This window comes from Ranitomeya variabilis, chromosome 5 (genome assembly GCF_051348905.1).
Source record: "Ranitomeya variabilis isolate aRanVar5 chromosome 5, aRanVar5.hap1, whole genome shotgun sequence".
NCBI lineage: Eukaryota > Metazoa > Chordata > Amphibia > Anura > Dendrobatidae > Ranitomeya > Ranitomeya variabilis.
Window position 1 is genome coordinate 20,964,064 of NC_135236.1, and position 23,806 is coordinate 20,987,869.

Consider the following 23,806-nt stretch of genomic DNA (forward strand, 5'->3'; position numbering starts at 1 on the left):
AAATTGAGGCTAAAATAATTTTTTTGTGAAAAAAAAGTACTTTTTCATTTTTACGGATCAATTTGTGAAGCACCTGGGGGTTTAAAGTGCTCACTATGCTTCTAGATAAGTTCCTTGGGGGGTCTAGTTTCCAAAATGGGGTCACTTGTGGGGGAGCTCCAATGTTTAGGCACACGGGGGCTCTCCAAACGCGACATGGTGTCCGCTAAAGATTGGAGCCAATTTTTCATTGAAAAAGTCAAATGGCGCTCCTTCCCTTCCGAGCCCTACCGTGCGCCCAAACAGTAGTTTACCCCCACATATGAGGTATCAGCGTACTCAGGACAAATTGTACAACAACGTCTGTGGTCCAGTTTCTCTTTTTACCCTTGGGAAAATAAAAAAATTGTTGCTAAAAGATCATTTTTGTGACTAAAAAGTTAAATGTTCATTTTTTACTTCCATGTTTCTTCTGCTGCTGTGAAACACCTGAAGGGTTAATAAACTTCTTGAATGTGGTTTTGAGCACCTTGAGGGGTGCAGTTTTTAGAATGGTGTCACTTTTGGGTATTTTCAGCCATATAGAACCCTCAAACTGACTTCAAATGTGAGGTGGTCCCTAAAAAAAATGTTTTTGTAAATTTTGTTGTAAAAATGAGAAATCACTGGTCAAATTTTAACCCTTATAACTTCCTAGCAAAAAAAAAAATTGTTTCCAAAATTGTGCTGATGTAAAGTAGACATGTGGGAAATGTTATTTATTAACTATTTTGTGTCACATAACTCTCTGGTTTAACAGAATAAAAATTCAAAATGTGAAAATTGCGAAATTTTCAAAATTTTTGCCAAATTTCCGCTTTTTTCACAAATAAACTCAGAAATTATCAACCTAAATTTACCACTAGCATGAAGCCCAATATGTCACGAAAAAACAATCTCAGAATCGCTAGGATCCGTTGAATCGTTCCTGAGTTATTACCTCATAAAGGGACACTGGTCAGAATTGCAAAAAACGGCAAGGTCATTAAGGCCAAAATAGGCTGGGTAATGAAGGGGTTAATGAGAGCCTGAAGGTTGAAGTTCAGCTTTTTCAGTGGAGGACAGCGTGATTGAGTGGCGCCGCAGACAGACAAAGGTAGTATGTGTTAACTTTAAAAGTTGGCTCTATGCATTTTTTAATTAGTTACAGGGGTACACAGGCAGCATTGGTGTGGTCAGCGGAGGACAATTGGAAGGAGGGACCGCAGACAGACTTCCTAGGCCTAAAATAATAAAATAGGCTCTATGCAGCTTCCATTAGGTGGCAGGGGTACACAGGCAGCATTGGTATGGTCAACGTAGGACAATTGGAAGGAGGGACCGCAGACAGAATTCCTAGGCCTAAAATAATAAAATAGGCTCTATGCATCTTCCATTAGGTGGCAGGGGTACACAGGCAGCATTGGTGTGGTCAACGTAGGACAATTGGAAGGAGGGACCGCAGACAGAATTCCTAGGCCTAAAATAATAAAATAGGCTCTATGCAGCTTCCATTAGGTGGCAGGGGTACACAGGCAGCATTGGTGTGGTCAGTGGAGGACAATTGGAAGGAGGGACCACAAACAGACTTCCTAGGCCTAAAATAATAAAATAGGCTCTATGCAGCTTCCATTAGGTGGCAGGGGTACACAGGCAGCATTGGTGTGGTCAACATAGGACAATTGGAAGGAGGGACTGCAGACAGAATTCCTAGGCCTAAAATAATAAAATAGGCTCTATGCAGCTTCCATTAGGTGGCAGGGGTACACAGGCAGCATTGGTGTGGTCAGCGGAGGACAATTGGAAGGAGGGACCGCAGACAGACTTTCCAGGCCCAAAATATTAAAATAGGCTCTATGCAGCTTTAATTTGGCTACAGGGGTACACAGGCAGCATTGGTGTGGTCAGTGGAGGACAATTGGAAGGAGGGACCGCAGACAGAATTTCTAGGCCTAAAATAATAAAATAGGCTCTATGCAGCTTCCATTAGGTGGCAGGGGTACACAGGCAGCATTGGTGTGGTCAGCGGAGGACAATTGGAAGGAGTATCTGACACAGTAAGTACTCCGAGTCCCATCCCAAAACCTAAATTGATGTTAATGTATCCCAAACAAAAACAACCCCCCCCCCAAAAAAGGGTGGCATACTTAGGTACAGGGGTGTGCTCCTATGCTGACTTTCAGACATTGTAATTTGGTGCAAAGTATTTACTGGTGTAAATGTAGGACAGGGCCCCTGACTATTTTAACTAGCATCATACATGTCAACAAATTGATATTGTCTGTGCCAGGCATGGAAGGATTTCAGCGCATAGACTAAACAGTGGTGGAGCAGCGACAGATAATTTAGCAAGTGGTAGAGCACTGTTTGACCTTGGGGGGGACACTCTCTCCTGGCCGGCGGTACAAGCCCAGGGCCCCTCATGTTACAACGGTGTGTCTGACGTTGGGTGCGTGCCACCACCGCCAGAGACACTTCATTGTACTATGAGGGACCAAGTGCCTGTGCCATCGACCAAAAGTGGGCACACCCACCTCTTCAGACAAACGGCACTCTGACGGGTGCTTGCGACAAGTGGCGAGACCACAGCCCCATGGGGGGAGTTAGGCCATGTAGGGAGGTGTAAACATGTCGTATGCTGGCCAAACAGCAGCTGCAAATTAAGAGATTGGAACAGTCAGTCACACCAGTCCCAAAGCAAGACCTTTTTACAGGAAAGCTAGGTGTCAGCCGGGAAAGGTGGGGCAAAATAATTTGAAATCCATGAGTGGTTCATTTTAATGAAGGTTAGATCATCAACATTTTGGGTAGCCAGACAAGTCCTTTTTTCGGTCAGTATTGAACCAGCAGCACTGAATACTCTTTTTGATAGCACACTAGCTGCTGGGCAAGCAAGCTCCTGCAATGCATATTCAGCCAATTCAGGCCAGGTGTCTATTTTGGATGCCCAGTAATCAAAGGGGAATGATGGTTGAGGGAGAACATCGGTAATGGAGGAAAAATAGTTAGTAACCATACTGGACAAATGTTGTCTCCTGTCACTTTGAATGGATGCTCCTGTACCTGTCGTGTCTGTGGTCATTGCGAAATCACTCCACAACCTGGTCAGAAAACCCCTCTGTCCTACGCCACTTCTGATCTGTGCACCTCTAACACCTCTGCCCTGTTGCCCCCTGCAGCTCTTGTGAGAGCCATCACCGGCGCTGTGTGCTGGGAATGCCTGAATCAAACGGTCTACAAGAGTAGCTTGTTTGGTTGCCAATATCTGTTCGAGGTTCTCATGTGGCACGATATTTTGCAATTTGCCTTTATAGCGAGGATCAAGGAGGCAGGCCAACCAGTAATCGTCATCTGTCATCATTTTTATAATGCGTGGGTCCCTTTTGAGGATACGCAAGGCATAATCCGCCATGTGGGCCAATGTTCCAGTTGTCAAGTCAGTGCATATGCTGGGTCGAGGAGCACTTTCTGGCAAATCAACGTCACTTGTCTCCCTCCGCACCGCCAGCAGTTTCTATTGCCCCCTGAGAAGCTTCCTCATCCAAAAAATAGTCATCACCATCATCCTCCTCGTCCTCCTCCTCTTCGCCCGCCACCTCGTCCTGTAGACTTCCCTGAGCAGACAATGGCTGACTGTCATCAAGGCTTCCCTCGTCCTCGGCTGCAGACGCCTGTTCCTTTATGTGCGTCAAACTTTGCATTAGCAGACGCATTAGGGGGATGCTCCTGCTTATTACGGCGTTGTCTACACTAACCAGCCGTGTGCATTCCTCAAAACACTGAAGGACTTGACACAGGTCTTGGATCTTCGACCACTGCACAGCTGACAACTCCATATCTGCCATCCAACTGCTTGCCCGTGTATGTGTATCCTCCCACAAATACATAACAGCACGCCTCTGTTCGCACAGTATATGAAGCATGTGCAGTGTGGAGTTCCACCTTGTTGCAACGTCGATGATTAGGCGATGCTGGGGAAGGTTCAAAGACCGCTGATGGTTCTGCATACGGCTGGAGTGTACGGGCGAACGGCGGATGTGAGAGCAAAGGCTGTGCACTTTCAGCAGCAGGTCGGGTAACCCTGGATACCTTTTCAGGAAGCACTGCACCACCAGGTTTAAGGTGTGAGCCAGGCAAGGAATGTGTTTCAGTTGTGAAAGGGCTATAGCAGCCATAAAATTCCTTCCGTTATCACTCACTTCCTTGCCTGCCTCAAGATGTACAGTGCCCAGCCATGACCGAGTTTCTTGCTGCAAGAACTCGGACAGAACTTCCGCGGTGTGTCTGTTGTCGCCCAAACACTTCATTGCCAATACAGCCTGCTGACTCTTGCCACTAGCTGTTCCATAATTGGACACCTCGTGTGCAACAGTGGCAGCTGCGGATGGAGTGGTCGTGCGACTGCGGTCTGTGGACGAGGTCTCACTTCTGCTTGAGGATGATGAGGAGGAGGGGGGACGAACGCCTACAGCCAACTGTTTCCTAGACCGTGGGCTAGGCAGAACTGTCCCAATATTACTGTCCCCTGTGGACCCTGCATCCACCACATTAACCCAGTGTGCCGTGATGGAGACGTAATGCCCCTGGCCGTGCCTACTGGTCCATGCATCTGTTGTCAGGTGCACATTTCTACTCACAGATTGCCTGAGCGCATGGACAATGCAGTCTTTTACATGCTGGTGGAGGGCTGGGATGGCTTTTCTCGAAAAGAAGTGTCGACTGGGTAGCTCGTAGCGTGGTACAGCGTAGTCCATCAGGGCTTTGAAAGCTTCAGTTTCAACTAATCGGTAGGGCATCATCTCTAATGAGATTAGTCTAGCAATGTGGGCGTTCAAACCCTGTGTACGCGGATGCGAGGATGAGTACTTCGTTTCCTAACGAGAGTCTCATGTAGGGTGAGCTGGACTGGAGAGCTGCATAGGGTGGAAGTAGCGGGAGTGCCGGTGGACATGGGTGACTGAGAGAGGGTTGGTGATGGTATTCTTGATGGTGCCCTACATACAGTTTTTCCGACCACGAACCTGGTGATTCCCTGACTGCTTTGGCCTTGCGATGAAACCGCAACATTACCTGCAAGTAGTGTGGTAAACGGTGGGCTTACAGTGAGGGAAGGGATGTCGCGTTGCTGACTAGCTTCATTGTGAGAGGGTGCTACAACGTTAAGGTTCGTTTGGTAGTTTGTCCAGGCTTGCAAGTGCATGGTGGTTAAATGTCTATGCATGCAACTTGTATTTAAATTTTTAACATTCTGACCTCTGCTGAAGGTCCTTGAACATTTCCTACAGATGACTTTGCGCTGATCATTGGGATCTTGGTTAAAAAAATTCCAGACTGCACTCATCCTATCGGATACCTTTTCAGGCATTGCACACTGAGCTACTTTAACCTGATGGCCACGCTGTCCTACAACTGGTTTTGGTTTTGCCACACGTTTTTGGCCAGATACGGGCCTGCCAGATGGAACCTGTTGCGATGTTGATGCCTGCTGCGGCTCCTCCTCCTCCGCTTCAGAGCTACTGCCGCCTGCACCCTGTTCCCCCAATGGCTGCCAATTGGGGTCAACAACTGGGTCATCTATGACCTCCTCTTCTATGTTCTGTGCAGCTTCCTCTGGGTCACCGTGTAAGCCAGTGCTATAGCATTCGTGACGGGGCTCCATAGTCTCATCGGGGTCAGATTCTGGATCAGTACACTGTGAGGGCAATGTTCTGATCTGAGTCAAAGGAACAGCATAATAATCTGGCAGTGGCTGTGAATCTGTGCACTCCATGTCCGATTCATCTTGTAATGGGCATGGCCTGTTAACAATTTCCCTTTCTAACCCAGGCACGGTATGTGTAAAGAGCTCCATGGGGTAACCAGTTGTGTCGCCTGATGCATCCTTCACTGTTGTTCTGGGTGAAGGACACAAGTAAGCGACTTGTTCCTGACCGGGAGCATCCACTGATGATGCACTGCTCTGACATTTGGCACTTTCCAAGGAGGAGGCGAAAGAGCTAGAGGCAGAGTCAGCAATGAAAGCCAATACTTGTTCCTGCTGCTCCGGCTTCAAAAGCGGTTTTCCTACTCCCAGAAAAGGGAGCCTTCGAGGCCTTGTGTAGCCAGACGATGACGCTGGCTCAACAACTCGAGACTTAGGGGCTATATTGCTTTACCCACGACCACCTGATGCTCTACGACCACCACCACTACCATCGTTACCAGCTGGCAATGAACGCCCACGGCCACGACCTCTTCCACCAGACTTCCTCATTCTTGGAAAAATGTTACCAAACTAACAACCGTTATGTGGTCCTGTAAAACCAGGTACAAGGTGTGTGTGAACTTGTTGTGAATGTAAATCTCCCTTTTTTATGTGTGGGAGAATGCAGGGAAAAATGAGGCCCACTGTATTACACTACACTGTTTGATTGGCAGAAAGAGGCTGGCAGATATGGCACTAACAGGAGTGACGCAGATAAAAACACTGGCAATAGAAATGTCCCTCTTTGTGTGTGGGAGAATGCAGGGAAAAATCAGGCCCACTGTATTACACTACACTGTTTGATTGACAGAAAGAGGCTGGCAGATATGGCACTAACAGGAGTGACGCAGATAAAAACACTGGCAATAGAAATGTCCCTCTTTATGTGTGGGAAAATGCAGGGAAAAATCAGGCCTACTGTATTACACAACAACACAGTTTGATTAGCAGAAAGAGGCTGGCAGATATGGCACTAGCCGGAATGACGCAGATGCACCCACTGGCAATAGAAATGTCCCTCTTTTTTTGATATGGGAGACAAGGGATTGAATCAGGCCCACTATATCACGGTATAGTTCCTGTGGCACAAAATGACTGACAGATACCACAGACAGCACTCGCACAGATGCACAGGTTTGGCAAGATTATTCTCCCTTTATTTTAATTTTTTGGGGGGATATGTGAGACAAGTGATTTAATCAGGCCCACTGTTATACAGTAGGTTTTCTGTGGCAGAAAAACAAAGACAGATGCCACACACAGGACTGGCACTAATGCAGATTTGCCAATCTTAATCTCCCACTTTTATTTTTTTTCTGGGAGAATTGTGAAGAAATCAGGCCCACTGTTAGGCCAGACTCACACGTCCAGATAATTCCGGTACCGGAAAAAATCGGTACCGGAGTTATGCATGTCCGTGTGTCCGTGAGCTCACATAGGCCATCCGTATGGCACACGTGTGGCAGCCGTGTGCCGCCTGGGTACCACACGGACCGTGCAGGAGAGACAGCGCTAAAGTTTAGCGCTGTCCCCTGCATCGTGCTGAAGCCGCGATTCATATCTTCTGTGCAGCAGCGTTTGCTGTAAAGAAGATATGAATGATCCATTTTTTTTTAGTGGTATTTTGTGTTTAAAATAAAGCACCATGTCCCCACCCCCTGTGCGCCCCCCCGCTGTTCTGACAATACTCACCCGGCTCCCTCGCAGTGTCCTGTCCTGGCCGCAGCTTCTCCTGTATGCAGTCATGTGGGGCCGCTCATTTACAGTAATGAATATGCGGCTCCACCCCTATGGGAGGTGGAGCCGCATATTCATGACTGTAATCGGCGGCCCCACGTGACCGCATACAGTAGAAGGTGCGGCCAGGACAGGAAGCAGCGACAGCCAACGAGGGAGCCGGGTGAGTATTTTTAGAACAGCGGGGGGGTGCACAGGGGGTGGGGACATGGAGCTTTATTTTAAACACGAAATACCACTAAAAAATTGGATTATTCATATCTTCTTTACATCAAACGCTGCTGCACAGAAGATATGAATCGCGGCTTCAGCACCATGTGGGGGGCACAGCGCTTAATGGAGCGCTGTCTCCTGCACTGCACACGGAGAACGTCCATGTGCGGTACGTGTTTTACACAGACCCATTGACTTTAATGGGTCCGTGTAATACGTGCGCTCCCACGAACACTGACATGTCTCTGTGTTTGGCACACGGAGACACAGTCCGCAAAAAATCAATGACATCTGCACAGATGCATTGATTTTAATGTGTCTACGTGTGTCAGTGGCTCCGGTTCGTGAGGAAACTGTCACCTCACGTACCGGAGCCACTGACGTGTGAAACCGGCCGTACACGGTTGGTTTTCTGTGGCAGAAAAAAAAAAGATGCCACACACAGGACTGGATCTAATGCAGATTTGCCAATCTTAATCTCCCACTTTTATTTTTTTTTCTGGGAGAATTGTGAAGAAATCGGGGCCACTGTATTAGAGTATATTTTCTGTGGCAAAAAGTAGCTTGAAGAGATATAACCAAAAAAAAAAAAAAAAAGGGACTGTACTACAATTACTATCTCCCTACAGTAATCTCAGAAAAGTGTGGCAGGCAGCAATAAAAAGGACTGCTGCACACAAAAGTCAAAAGTGTGGACAAACAAACAAGATAGCTGTGCAGAAAGGAAGGAGCAACAGGATTTGTGCTTTGAAAAAAGCAGTTGGTTTGTACAGCGGCGTACACACAGCAACGCAGCTATCAGGGAGCCTTATAACCTACAGAGCTGATGCACAGAAATCGAGCCTCCACTGTCCCAAAAAGAAAAGGTGGTGTTGGACAGTGGAAATCGCTACAGCACAAGCGGTTTGGGGGTTAATTTACCCTGCCTAACGCTATCCCTGCTTCTGACGAAGCGGCAGCAACCTCTCCCTACGCTCAGATCAGCAGCAGTAAGATGGCGGTTGGCGGGAATGCCCCTTTATAGCCCCTGTGATGCCGCAGAAAGCAAGCCAATCACTGCAATGCCCTTCTCTAAGATGGTGGGGACCAGGACCTATGTCATCACGCTGCCCACACTCTGCGTGCACCTTCATTGGCTGAGAAATGGTGCTTTAAGCGTCATAGGAAACGCGACTTTGGCGCAAAGATCGTGTACCGCATGGCCGATCCCACACTGGGATCGGGTCGGGTTTCATGAAACCCGACTTTGCCAAAAGTCGGCGACTTATGAAAATCCGTTTCTCTCAACCCTAGTTAAAAGCAATGTTAAAGTTGAAAAACACCTAAAAAACGCTGCGTGTGAACATAGCCCAAGTGGTGGAGGAACATTTTGGTCTGGGGTTAATTATTTGGCCTTATATAAAAGTTATTACCCTGGAAAGGATGTTCATTAATATATTTCCCAAGAAAATCCATTTTGGTTATGTTTTTGTATGTTTTTTGGTGCGCCTGTAAAAATGGCGTGAAACTCTGACAACATTGCTTACAGCTGTGACCTGGGAGTCAGAAATGCTTCCAGGGGCGATCCCCATGATGTTCCTGTGTCTTTTGAGCAGTGTTCCCATCATTTTCAGGTGTTTTTAGATCTTAAGAGGACCCCCGGGGGATCACTGTAGAAATACTCAGGTCTCCCTTAGGCCAGCGTCACACTGGCGTGTTTTACGAACGTATGAGAGGCACAGAAACTACGGATTTCATACGGTACCATGATTCTCTATGTCCCTGCTCCTATCTGCCGTATTTTACTGATCTGTATTATACGGTCTTGTACGGCCGTAGAAAATCGCAGCATGCTGCGTTTGTCAGCGTATTGCGCAAAAAATCCGCCAATGAAAGTCTATGAGGGCAAGAAAAATACGGATTACACACGGACCATGCATGTGACTTGTGAGAAATAAGCACCGGTGTTCTATAGAAAAGCCGACAATTCAGTGCGGTGTACAGTAAAATCATGTACACATTGAATAGGTATATATATATATATATATATATATATATATATATATATATATATATATATATATATGTACCGTATTTTTCGGACTATAAGACGCACCGGACTATAAGGCGCACCCAGGTTTTAGAGGTGGAAAATAGGGAAAAAAATATTTGAAGCAAAAAAATGTGGTAAAATATTTAATAACATAAATAACATACTATAATATGTGGTGTTATTACATATAATAGTATGTTATTATGTTGGAAGCTGCAGGACCAGTGTGGTGTCTGTACAGTACTATATGAAGATGCTGGAGGGTGAGTATAAGAATGGGGGCACAGGGCTTATAGTGAAAGCACCACTCCAGCACTGCAAAATAGCACTGGAGTGCTGCTTTAAAATCCCATGGGAGAACTATAACTCCTAGCATGTCCTGCAGATCCTATGACATGCTGGGAGTTATAGTTCACCACAGGAGTGGCAGAGTGCTTTATTGTGTATTGTAAAGACTAACCTCTTAACCAGTGGCGTAACTACAAAGTTATGGGCCCCGGTGCAAACTTCCAAATGGACCCCCCCCTACCCCCCCATACCCCCCCACCTTCCCCCGCCCCCACAACCCCCCCACCTTCCCCCGCCCCGCTTCCCCTAGATACGCCTCGGACTGTTGCAGGAATCTCCTGCACTGCAACATGGTGTTGGGTGCCAGCACAGCCCGCACAGTGGTATATCCAGCACAGCCCGCACAGTGGTATATCCAGCACAGACCGCACAGTGGTATATCCAGCACAGACCGCACAGTGGTATATCCAGCACAGACCGCACAGTGGTATATCCAGCACAGCCCGCACAGTGGTATATACAGCACAGCCCGCACAGGGGTATATACAGCACAGCCAGCACAGGGGGTATATACAGCACAGCCCTCACAGTGGTATATCCAGCACAGCCCGCACAGTGGTATATACAGCAGAGCCCGCACAGTGGTATATACAGCACAGCCCGCACAGTGGTATATACAGCAGAGCCCGCACAGTGGTATATACAGCACAGCCCGCACAGTGGTATATACAGCACAGCCCGCACAGTGGTATATACAGCACAGCCCGCACAGTGGTATATAGAGCACAGCCCGCACAGTGGTATATACAGCACAGCCCGCACAGTGGTATATACAGCACAGCCCGCACAGTGGTATATACAGCACAGCCCGCACAGTGGTATATACAGCACAGCCCGCACAGTGGTATATACAGCACAGCCCGCACAGTGGTATATACAGCACAGCCCGCACAGTGGTATATACAGCAGAGCCCGCACAGGGATATATAGAGCACAGCCCGCACAGTGGTATATCCAGCAGAGCCCGCACAGTGGTATATACAGCAGAGCCCGCACAGTGGTATATACAGCAGAGCCCGCACAGGGATATATACAGCAGAGCCCGCACAGGGATATATACAGCACAGCCCCCACAGGGGTATATACAGCAGAGCCCGCACAGGGATATATAGAGCACAGCCCACATCTCATCTCATCCCCCCCCCCCCCCGATAATGGCCCCACAGTCCGGTTAAAAAGAAAAAAAAAAAAAAACTCTCCTCACCTTTCCTTTTGCCCGCGCTGCTCCTGGCAGCTGCAGTCTGCCCAGGACACTGCAGGTGCGCGATGATATGACGTCATCGCGCACCCGCAGTGTACTGTCAGAGGCAGAGCGGGGAATGATGGGAGAGGAAGCGTCAGGTGACGCTCTCTCCTCCATCATTGCATTGAACTATACCGGTGTCATAGACGCCGGTATAGTTAAATGCGGCGGCGGCGGCACTGGGGGGGGGGGTTCCGGGGGAGGAACAGTGCAGCGGCCCACTACTGGCATCGGCTCTTCTGGCATTTGCCAGAAGTGCCCGATGGCCAGCCTGGCCCTGCTCAGACCTGCCGGCCCGGGGCCCCTGACCTGCGGGGCCCGGTCGCAATGGCGACCGCTGCGACCGCGGTAGTTACGCCCCTGCTCTTAACCCCTTCACTCCCGGACCTTTTCCTTTTTTTTTCGTTTTCGTTTTTCGCTCCCCTCCTTCCCAGAGCCATAATTTTTTTATTTTTCCGTCAATATGGCCACGTGAGGGCTTATTTTTTGCGGGACGAGATGTACTTTTGAACGATACCATTGGTTTTACCATGCCGTGTAACAGAAAATGGGAAAAAAAATTCAAGTGTGATGAAATTGCAAAAAAAGTGCAATCTTACACTTGTTTTTTGTTTGGCTTTTTTGCTAGGTTCACCAAATGCTAAAACTTACCTGCTATTATGATATGATTCTCCAGGTCATTACGAGTTCTTAGACACCTAACATGTCTAGGTTATTTTTTATCTAAGTGGTGAAAAAAAATTCCAAAGTTTGCAAAAAAAAAAAAAAAATTGCGCGATTTTCCGATACCCGTAGCGTCTCCAATTTTCATGATCTGGGGTCGGGTGAGGGCTTGTTTTTTGCATGCCGAGCTGGCGTTTTTAATGATACCATTTTGGTGTAGATACGTTCTTTTGATCGCAAATTATTGCATTTTACTGCAATGTCGCGGCGACCAAAAAACGTAATTTTGGCTTTTTGATTTTTTTTCTCGCTACGCCATTTAGCGGTCAGGTTAATGCTTTGTTTTTATTTATAGATCGGGCGATTCTGAATGTGGCGATACCAAATATGCGTAGGTTTGATTTTTTTTAATAGTTTTATTTTGATTGGGGCGAAAGGGGGGGGTGATTTGAACTTTTATATATTTTTTTAATTTTTTATATTTTTAACCACTTTTTTTTTTAATTTTGGCATGCTTCAATAGCCTCCATAGGAGGCTAGAAGCATGCACTACACGATCGGCTCTGCTACATAGAGGTGAAGTACAGATCACCTCTATGTAGCAGAAATCCAGGTGCAATTTGAACGCCGACCACAGGATGGCGCTCAAAGCAATCGGCCATCAACAACCATAGAGGTCTCAAGGAGACCTCTGGTTGTTATGGCAATGCACTGCTGACTCCCGATCATGTGACGGGGTCAGCAGTGGGAGCGCTAGTTAAAGGCCGCTGTCAGCGCTTGACTGCGGCATTTAACTAGTTAATGGGCGCGGGCGGATCGCGATTCCGCTCGCGCTCATTGCGCGCACATGTCAGCTGTACAAAACAGCTGACATGTCGCGGCTTTAAGGTGGGTTCGCCGCCGGAGCCCACCTTACAGCAGGGGATCTGCCAGCTGACGTACTATTCCGTCAGCTGGCAGAAAGGGGTTAATTGTGGCAGCCAGCCTGTGGTGAGGTAAAAGCATCCCATGACTGCACACAGAGCCCTCCCTCTTGTTGCCTCTCCACAGCACAGGTTTTGAGGAAGCCAGAAGATTCTAGTGGAGAGCCTGAAGGACCTGTGATGATGTCAAGAAGAGGGAGGGCTCTGTGCTGCCATGTGATGCTCCAGCCCGCCCACTTCTGACATCACACAGGTCCTGTTTGTGCACAGCACTGGCATCCAGGCATGGCAGGCAGGTATACAGCGATCTCCTCACCGCTCTGGCCCCTGCTGCTGCCTCCTCCTCCCCAGGACACACAAATCTCCCTAGCTGCTGCAGGAATCAGCGCTGAGGAAGCCATGCGTGTCCCTGCTTAAGTGCAGTATTCATTTGCTGCTCCCGGCTGACCGATCGGGGAGCCGCTAATGAATATTCACTGCACTTAATCATCGGGACCACGTGGTTTTCCCAGCTCTGATTCCGGGCAGTGGGGACATCCTGATGTGGGATAACAGTGCGATCCCACTCACTGCTGCCCCCCTCCCCACATGCTACATCCGTACCATAAGACGCACCCACACTTTCCTCCCAAATTTGGAGGAAAAAAAGTGCATCTTATGGTCAGAAAAATACGGTATATATGTCAGTGAGACACATATATATATATATATATATATATATATATATATATATATTTATTTATATCTAATTCAGCGCTAGATAGCATAAAAGCCGGTAATTCAATTGCCGGCTTTTGCTCTCTCCTTCACAAACCCAACAGGATATGAGACATGTTACATACAGTAAACCATCTCATATACCTTTTTTATTATATATTCCTCTTTAGTAATGAAACAAGTGTCTGTGTGTAAAATTTTGAAGCTCTAGCTATTAAATTAAAGGGTTAAATCCCGGAAAAAATTGGCGTGGGCTCCCGCGCAATTTTCTCCGCCAGGGTGGGAAAGTAAGTGACTGAGGGCAGATATTAATAGCCTAGAGAGGTACCATGGTTATAGGACCCCCCCTGGCTACAAACATCTGCCCCCAGCCACCCCAGAAAAGTCACATCTGGAAGATGCGCCTATTCTGGCACTTGGCCACTCTCTTCCCACTCCCGTGTAGCGGTGGGATATGGGGTAATGAAGGGTTAATGCCACCTTGCTATTGTAAGGTGACATTAAGCCAGATTAATAATGGAGAGGCGTCAATTATGACACCTATACATTATTAATCCAATAGCTGGCTTATTCGCATGGGAGTTGAATTTATTAAATTGAGGAGTTAATACATTTTTTGTTAGCATGGTTATTTATGCTCTATTGGGAGTTTGTTCATGTCTTTATATGCTTTTTGTGCATGTTTTAAAATGTTTTTATGTTTTTCGCAATTTGTTTTCTCAATAAAGCTTTTTTTCACTTGCTATGTGGGATATGTGCACTTTTATTTGTGCTGTCTTTCTCTTTTTTGTCCATTACATGTTTTCATGCACAATAGTTGCACCCCTTATTATTATTTTGTAACTATTATGAGCAGTGCCCGATAATTTTTCTTTTTCTTTTTCAAAGATAATAATCTCATACAGGCATAATATGAATTGTATGTGAAGTTTTGGGCCACATATTCTTCTATGTATTCATCTTGAGTAGATACCCCTATTAGATTTTTCTATAACCATAGGAGTACTGCCGTCAGACAAGTTTCTAATATATTGATAGCAGTAGTAGTGTCTGTCATACAAAAATGGCTAGTGTTCATCATCTAAGGAAATTCTCTGAAATTACATCTGTCTGTTGGGACGTGTTCCGACTTCTTTTGCCCGCGTTTCATAGCTACATAACTATTAGCACATTATGTGCTCCACGAGCATTTATTTTAGCAGGTTCTGAAGGACCTTTGTCCCCCAGTTGTTTCACCCAGATTTTTGACCATCATTGATAAGATGTGAGGATCAAATCCTTTTATAAAATCTAACCTGATGGGTACTCCTCTGGTGAGGAGTTTTCTCTTCCAGGTGTCCATATTTCTGGTGTGCTCACCGAGTCTATCTGGGAAGTCCCTCAGTTGCATCAGCCTTTTTACTGGATTCAGTGACTGACATTCTGGAATGTTCACCTGCTACTGAGTTGAAGAGTCTTTCCAATATATTTGAAGCACAATGAACATCAACATTAAACACAGTCGCTTTCATTCTTGTACAATTGCCCAGATACCTTGCCACAAGTATTTTCCCCACACTACAGGATTGTTCCATTCAGCTCTAGGCTCAAGCACACCGGTCTCTATCAAATTCTGAATTGTCTCAATATGCTTTTTTCCTAAACCTGTAATTATAACATTGCGCCCACTGAATTGTTTTGGATTTCCAGAAATCAAACTGGCCTCCTCCCCTTTATCTAACAAAGCTTTAACATGTTACCGTTTTTATTTTTCCAGTTAATCACAAAATCTATGTGGGAATGTCTATCTATTGGTGGTGTGGGCATGGCCAGCTAGTTAATCACTCATATCTTTTTCCCTCCATCGATCCTCCATTTCAAATGAAGACATCTTAGTAGAAGAAAATGATAGCCCCCTCAAGCTGGGCTTTGAATTCCTCTATCAAGGACTTGACTTCAGTTTAAACATCCTCAAAGCCAGGTGTTGTGGGCTTTGACAGACGAAGAGGGTGTGGGCCCTCTCTCTCCCTGTGTCTTGTCTCTTCCTGCTGTGGAGATTCAGAATCTTTTACTGTAACTTTTTTACTAAATGAAACACCTCCCTTTTTATTAAGTCCTTTCTTTTGATACAATTTCCACGTCTCGTTAGTAACAATCCATCTATTTTATCCATATGGATGCCATCCTTTTATAAGGCCATAAACATGGCACGGGATCTAGGATTATAATGACTTTTGACATCATCATGCTGCACTTCAGAGGGAAAATTATCCTTTTCTTTGGTATCCCAATCTCCCAGATCCCTTAACTGTCTAATTGCCTCCAATGTTTCAGCGATTGTTTTCCCAGTCTGATTTACCCTTAGCGTCAACATGATATACAGCTCTGGCAAAAATTAAAAGAACACTGCAAAATGTTCAGTTTGCCTGATTTTTTTTATAGGTATATTTTTTAGTAAAATGTAAATTGTTCTTTTAGTCTATAAACTACTGACAACATATCTCTGAAGTTCCAAGCAACACATTTTGTATTTTTTTCTGAAAAGGAGAAATAGTCAAAATTAAAAAAACAATGCTTTCAGACCTCAAATAATGCAAAGAAAACAAGTTCATAATCATTTAAAAACAACAATACTAATGTTTTAACTCAGGAAAAGTTCAGAAATCAATATTTTGTGGAATAACCATGATTTTTAATCTCAGCTTTCATGCGTCTTGGCATGCTTTCCACCAGCCTTTTACACTGCTTCTGGCACAAAAATGTAAGCAGTTCTTCTTTGTTTAATGGTTTGTGACTATCCATCATCCTCTTTATAACATTCCAGAGGTTTTCTGTGGGTTTCAGGTCTGGAGATTGGGCTGCCCATGACAGGGTTTTGATGTGGTGGTCTCTTAATTTTTGCCAGAGCTGTACTCGTAACGAGTACTTTGTAAAAATTGCGTATTCATCCGAATAGCCAGTACAATGCAAGTCAAAGGGAAATGCAAGTAATTTTCTGCTGCACTCTACAAAGGGGTCTGGGAGCCTGAGGAAAAGGCTGAAATGGATGGGAAAGTAATGAAACAGAAAGGGAAGAGCCTGGAGAATATGCTTGAATGCATTTCTGACTCACATATGGTTTCTGGGAGTAAGTTTGTTGCAGTATTACGTCACTTTTACAGATACACAAGAACAACTACCAATCCTAGATTTCTACTGAATATGTATCTCCTATGTCAGTCATAATGTGGGACAACGTGTCACAAAGGTCTCCAATGACAAATATTAGTTTGGTAGGACCAATCTACATTCGAGATTTGTCCACTGCACAATGATCATAGGGTTTGTAAAATTTAGCTCTAAGGGCTGAGTCATGGTTGTGATGTAAATAACTGAAGAATTTTTTTTGTAGCCTATGTATCAGGCCTCTATAACACACTAGATGCCATAAACTCTTTTTAAACTGAGGTCCCTTACTGTATGATGTTAATAACAGAAGAATTTGTTTGTGGCCTCTGGATCAGGCCTCTACAGCTTAATTGCAACCCAAACAAATGAAAAAGTGTGATATGGTGGGTTGTCTAACTTTTTGCAACTGAAAAATTATATATTTTTTAAATATGCCTTAGGTTTGCAGACAGGCTCATATCACCACCACAAAATGACAATGTGGGATACAGCAGGCTCTTTAATATTTTTTTCACTAGCTACATGTGAATTAGAATGCTGTACTCGTGAATGGATCACAATAGAAGCAGTGCACAACACGTGCCCTGCTGGATTGTATGTGCACCTCAGTATGGCCAAAAAAGAAAAAGTGCTGGAAAGTAGATTTTACATCCACACTGGACACCAGGGCTGTGGAGTCGGTAAGTCAAACCTCTGACTCCAACTCCGACTCCTCAATTCCCATGACGCCAGCTCCGACTCCACGACTCCAACTCTGACTCTCTCATACATGGCTCATGTTTAAGTGATACATTTACTTTAGTAAAATGGTAACATCAGGCTTTTAATCTTTATTATGATACAATAATCAAGCCATTTAGAAAGAACATAACATATATTTATTGGAATGCAACTTTAGAAGAAAAAAAACTTTGCATATTTGCAATTTATTAGACAGTGCAGTAAGTGGGAATAAACAGTTTTCAACAAAAACATACTGAATAGCATTTGTGCAGTCTATGAATTTGTTCAGAGAAATAGTATTGCCTCCATCAGATCCTCCATTAGAGATGACCTCAAATCTGACCTAATTATTATAAGGCTATAGAACAACCTCTCTACACTAACTTGGGTTGGTGGCAAAGCAGCAACCACATGGGCAACATCTCTAACAATTTCAGGGTATAAAGGAATTGCCTCGTGTACAGTCAGTTTTGATGAACGAATGAACTCTTCTAGTTCTTTAGAGCAAGTGAAAAATTTTTCTGAAATATGGTCAATCTGTTTTCTCTGGGAGTGGAATCTTTTTTCCCTGCAGAAACCCTTTGCCTGCTCCATGTAGTCCAAATACTTGTCAAAATCAAACTCCTCATCTGATGAGGATGAAGGTATGGCAGCAGCAGCACTGGGTTGGCCATATCTACAAGGAAGGGTTTCAGCTCAAGGCATAACTCAATCATTAAATAGGTGCTGCCTCACCTAGTGGCTTGATCCACAATTGCCCCTTTTCCAGCACATCTCTTCAAGATGTTATCAATTTTAGGGGTTCTGGCAGCAATAGCCAATTTCCTCACATTGCTAATCAGAGTTCCAGCATGTCCCTCTTGCAGACTATCTCTTATTGCCAGCTGCAGTGTGTGCACAACAAAGCACATGTAATGAATAGGAAAGAGGGGTGAAGCAGCTTCAACAAGATTATCTAATTGTGGAGAATCATTTTGCTGTTCTTCTGTAGTATTATCTGTTTGTTCCTCCATTATGGGAACAGGACTGTGGCCATGCATCATCAACTTCATTATTCTCACTCATTAGTTTATTTTTACTTATCATGTTTGAAGCATTATCAGTTACAATAGCAAGAACCTGCTCTTTTGTGAGTTCATAATCTTGCGGAACTTTTTCAACTAAGGTCTGGAGAAACTGGCTGCTGTGATGAGCTTTAGTATCTTTTACTGCCAGTGTTTTAGTAACATTGTTTTTGTTGTAACAAACATATCGAACGTTGATAGCAAAATAGTTCACTCTGTGATGTGTGCGGGCATCCATTTTAAGAAATGCAAAGCATCTCTTGAGTGTCTTCTAAGATCTTCCTTTTGGTTAAGGGCTTTTTCACTCACTAATTTTCTAATACTTTCTCTTTTCAGAGAAACATCAAGTTTGCGAGCCATTTCTCCATTTAGAGCTGTAAAAGCTGGTCGTGTAAATAATGATAATGGTATACTGTCCTTCACAACAAGTTCGATGAGCTCTCTTTTAAACACATCTGCTGTCATTGTAACTTTTTCATTTACAAAATATCTTGTAACTGAAGTTTAAAACGTTCTTTCTTCCTCCTTTGCCTGGTGGGAAGTGCTGGTCTCTAATTTCTTGGTGCTGCTGTTATCTTTTTCAGTCACAGCTTTGTAAACTTCTGGGTGACAGCATGGAAATGTTTTTTTAGATTGGAAGCTCTTGAAGGAGCATTTTTACCACTTCCTTGGTATGCACAAATTTTGACATCACAGTATTTGTTTTCATCTGGGTCACTTATGCATTGACACACAAAATGTTTATTATCTTCAGTCACTGTGAAATGTTCAAATACAGAGGAATACATAAGATGCTTCTTAGACATTTTGTAATTATGTAAATTTGCTTTTTGTCCTGTAAAACAAAAGTATTCTGTAATTCTTGCAAGAATAAAGAATCATACACTGTATAATTTGGGATATAAATAAAACAATTTTTGCATAAATCAATAGGACAGATGATAACTGTAAAGTTTGTAAAATGTGTTGTTAAATAGCTTTACTTTGAACTTTCAATGTCAAAGCTTGTCTCAGCAGGGTACAGCTCACTAAGTGCTTCACATCATATTTTCTCACAGTCTATGAAGAGGGGAGGAGGGAGGGAGCATGTTTGTGCTGAATCCAATTCCATAACACACACACACAAATATATATGTCCTTATCAATCCTGTTACTGTATTTCTGAATTTAAGATGTTAGAAAACATTTTTTTCCCCTTATATTCTATGTATAAAAGACATCAGAGCAGTTAATGTATCTAAACAAGAGCTAAGAGGAAAAACAAACTAAAACATCAAGCATACAGAGACAACATATACTGGGCTTTTGATTTATGCACAGTTTATTGAAAGTTTAGCTATGCTTTAGGAAGTACTTACCTTCTTTAATCCTACTCTTCTATTCACTCCAGAAATTCTGAGATGAATGTAGGCTTTCCTTCCCTGTGTGTTTATATTTTCCCCTTATCTGTAGAGGAGCATCGCTACTTATCATGAACATAAACTGCAGCACAGATTCATCTCAGCTAAAAGTCTACACCTTAGATCAGGAATAGGACAGACATTTACAGGACATTTCATAACTTTCCCAAATTCTTATGAAAAAAAATTCTCCACAAACTGCATTGAACTACTGTTGCCAATTTATTATATATTTTAGGAGTTGGCGTCGGTCCATTTTATACCGACTCCAACACTTACTCCGACTCCACCAAAATGGGCTCCGACTCCAACTCCACAACTCCGACTCTGACTCCACAACCCTGCTGGACACTATCTAGCTACACTATCTGACTGATATGCAACTGCATAACTAAATAGCTGAAATCTTGCTAGTAACAGAGGCAGCGTCAGCCCAGCCTCCCTGTGCTGTATCAGTGTCAAAATGGCTCTAAAACCACATGTCCACTATTTTTATGGAGAGGGACATGTGATTTCAGTAGCCAATGACACAAGTCATGGTTTCAGGACATTGTGGGTGTTTCCTGCACCCTTATTGGCTAGACGCAATGTGTACACATAAAGTTAGCAAAAAAAATTACTGCTGTGCTGTGCTTCCAAGAACTCTGCGTCTCAGAGCTCAGCAAACCCCCTCCCCTCATCAAACATGTGCCAAGCGCTCAGAAAACACCACCATTATCGTTGCTAAAGTGCTGAAAATACTTTTGTGGCAACACAAATATTTTCCCGCACTTTTAACAATTGTTACCGATTTTTACAGATTTTATAAAATTTTGCTTGGATTTACGATCACGAATCTGAATGTGCCGAATATATGGTTGGCTATAATTTTCTGAACATATTCTTTCATCTCTAGACATTATCTCCTTTCTGTGGGTTCCTGACAAAATCAGGGTCCCAAAGGTGGGTGTGGTCGGCATTGGAAGCCTCAAATCCCGGCAAGTAAGCAGAAGGGTGAAACTCTGCAATTTTGCAAAATCTTGGGTATTTTGCTGAGACTGTTGCATATGTTATTGTTTGGTTCAATAAAGTATTATCACACTGTTTTATCCTAACCCCATGTTGTCTGATTAGTATTCTGCCCACAGTAAAAGAGAGCGGGCATCCAGTGGGATGAGCCCTGGGCCATGTTGTATCGGGCCAGCGGATGAGAGAACCCACTTAGCCTTGTGTCACCCTTGTGTCTCCACAGCTATCAAGCAACCTGTTATGAGGTGAACAGGGAACACTCCCTCTCATTCCTTAGAAATGAAATAAAGCTGAACTGTCCAAATGCAAATTTCTGGTGTATCTAGAGGATTTTGACATAAAAAGTATGTTTCTTTTTATTTATTCATTTAGTGAATAATATTCAATCATACCTTTTCAATCTTTTAAACATTTGTTGAAGGTTTCTCCTGATCTTATGGTTCTTCAGGCTGTATATGATTGGATTCATCATTGGAGTCACCACAATAAACAGCAGAGACTTAAACTTGTTAATGTTCAATGAACTGTCATCTGATGGCGCCATGTACACCATCAAGATGGTTCCATAGTAGATGCATACAGTGGTGAGATGGGAGCCGCAGGTGGAGAAGGTTTTTTTCCATCCACCGGTGGATGGAAGGATTGTTATGGTGAAGAATATCCTTATATAGCTGAAAATAATTAAAGTAAAAGGTGTGACACCCCCAATAATAGCAATAACAAAATCAAACAAAACTAAAAGGTAAATATCAGAGGTAGCCAAATCAATCATTGGTTTGAAGTCACAGAAGAAATGGTCAATGACATTCCGACCACAAAACTTGAGCTGCCAAACCAAAATGATCTCAAATGAAAAGAGAAACATAAGGAACCAGGAGGCAAGAACCATCTTGAGGCAAACATGAGGTTGCATTATGGAATTGTAGTGCATTGGCCTGCAAATGGCTAAGTACCGATCATAGGACATGATAGCAATGAGAAAACACTGGACAAACCCGAAGAGGAAGAAAAGGTAGAGTTGGATAATGCAGGACCTCACTGGCACCTCTATCATATCCAATAGTATAATATTTAATATCATGGGCATAATGGTCGTTGTTGTGAGGACATCGGCCAATGCTAGATGCTTGAGAAAGAAGAACATTGGGATATTGAGGTTCTCATTGGTGGATACCAAGAGTATAATAAGAAGGTTTCCAATAAGTATAAGGAAGTAAGAGACGAGGCAAATTATAAATAAAAGTATTTTATATTTATATAGACTATTAAATCCAAGGAGGAGAAAGTGAGTAACTTCTGTCTGGTTCCCTTCACACATTTTTGTTAAGTAGGAGATTAACAAGAGATACTGGGTGACATCTCTTCACTGCAATAAAATGGATTAGGTGAGTAATTGCAGAGCACATTAATTTATAATTATACATACACAGCCTAAACTGAGAAACATCAGGAACTATACAGAATTTACAGTAAAGGCACCGTCACACTAAGCGACGCTGCAGCGATACAGACAACGATGCCGATCGCTGCAGCGTCGCTATTTGGTCGCTGGAGAGCTGTCACACAGACCGCTCTCCAGCGACCAACGATGCCGAGGTTCCTGGGTAACCAGGGTAAACATCGGGTTGCTAAGCGCAGGGCCGCGCTTAGTAACCCGATGTTTACCCTGGTTACCAGCGTAAAATGTAAAAAAACAAACACTACATACTCACCTTCGCGTCCCCCGGCGTCCGCTTACTGCACTGAATGAGCGCCGGCCCTAACAGCAGAGCGGTGACGTCACCGCTGTGCTGTACTTTCACTTTCCGGCCGGCAGTCAGTCAGTGCGGGAAGGAAGCGGATGGCGGGGGACGCGAAGGTGAGTATGTACTGTTTTTTTACATTTTACGCTGGTAACCAGGGTAAACATCGGGTTACTAAGCGCGGCCCTGCGCTTAATAACCCGATATTTACCCTGGTTACCATTGTAAAACATCGCTGGTATCGTTGCTTTTGCTGTCAAACACAACAATACACGGCGATCTGATGACCAAATAAAGTTCTGAACTTTAATCAACGACCCGCGATATCACAGCAGGATCCTGATCGCTGCTGCGTGTCAAACACAACGATATCGCTAGCGAGGACGCTGCAACGTCACGGATCGCTAGCGATATCGTTTAGTGTGACGGTACCTTAAAACAAAGTCACAGACATGGGAGATGAGAGCGGAACTATGTATTTATACAGAACTTGGATTACTCTGTGGCTACAATCATGAGGTTGGATGAACACTTCTTACATCCTACACTGTGCAATTTTGGCGATAATCACATGTAAGATATGAAGTTGCCATTGACTTTTCTCTGTAAACATTTATGGATAACTTAGTCATCTTGGCATGGTCCAGTTCTACTCCACTAGAAGGTTGATAAACTTTTATCAGTGTTAGAACATCTGTACAACCACAAAGGAACTGCAGTAGCCCAAGCCACCAAGATAAACCAAAGTTTTAGAGTTTGTTTTTACTATTTTATTGGCTTATAAAAATTCAGTTTTGTAAAAAAATAAAAAACACGTTTTATTTCTCCTTGTCCAAGAGCTTAATCTTTTTCTGTATTACCATCAATGAAGCTATCTGTTTAGTCATATAATTTTGGGGTAGATAATATGGTTATATTTTAATTTTTATTGCATTTTTTTTGCACTATCGCGAAATTGAAAACCAGCAATTCTGGTGTTTTGTTTTTTTTACTTAACCAATTGGCTTAAAGAATTTTTTATTTTTATGGATCGGATTTTTCTGATCTGGTTGGTCCTAGTAACATATGTATTACAAATATGTATTTTTCTGTATATATATTTTTTA

At 43.9% G+C, this 23,806-nt stretch overlaps 1 protein-coding gene across 1 annotated transcript; it reads right to left on the reverse strand.

The window, feature by feature from the left end:
• Window positions 1-21,340: 21,340 nt before the first annotated feature.
• Window positions 21,341-22,276, reverse strand: LOC143774708 (olfactory receptor 1E16-like). Its single transcript, XM_077262472.1, has one exon. It carries the CDS (start codon window positions 22,274-22,276, stop codon window positions 21,341-21,343), a length of 936 nt encoding a protein of 311 aa, XP_077118587.1.
• Window positions 22,277-23,806: the final 1,530 nt, after the last annotated feature.

What these genes read in the sequence shown, in the direction of transcription:
- LOC143774708 (XM_077262472.1), bottom strand. Translation starts at nt 22,276, where the DNA reads ATGTGTGAAGGGAACCAGACAGAAGTTACTCACTTTCTCCTCCTTGGA.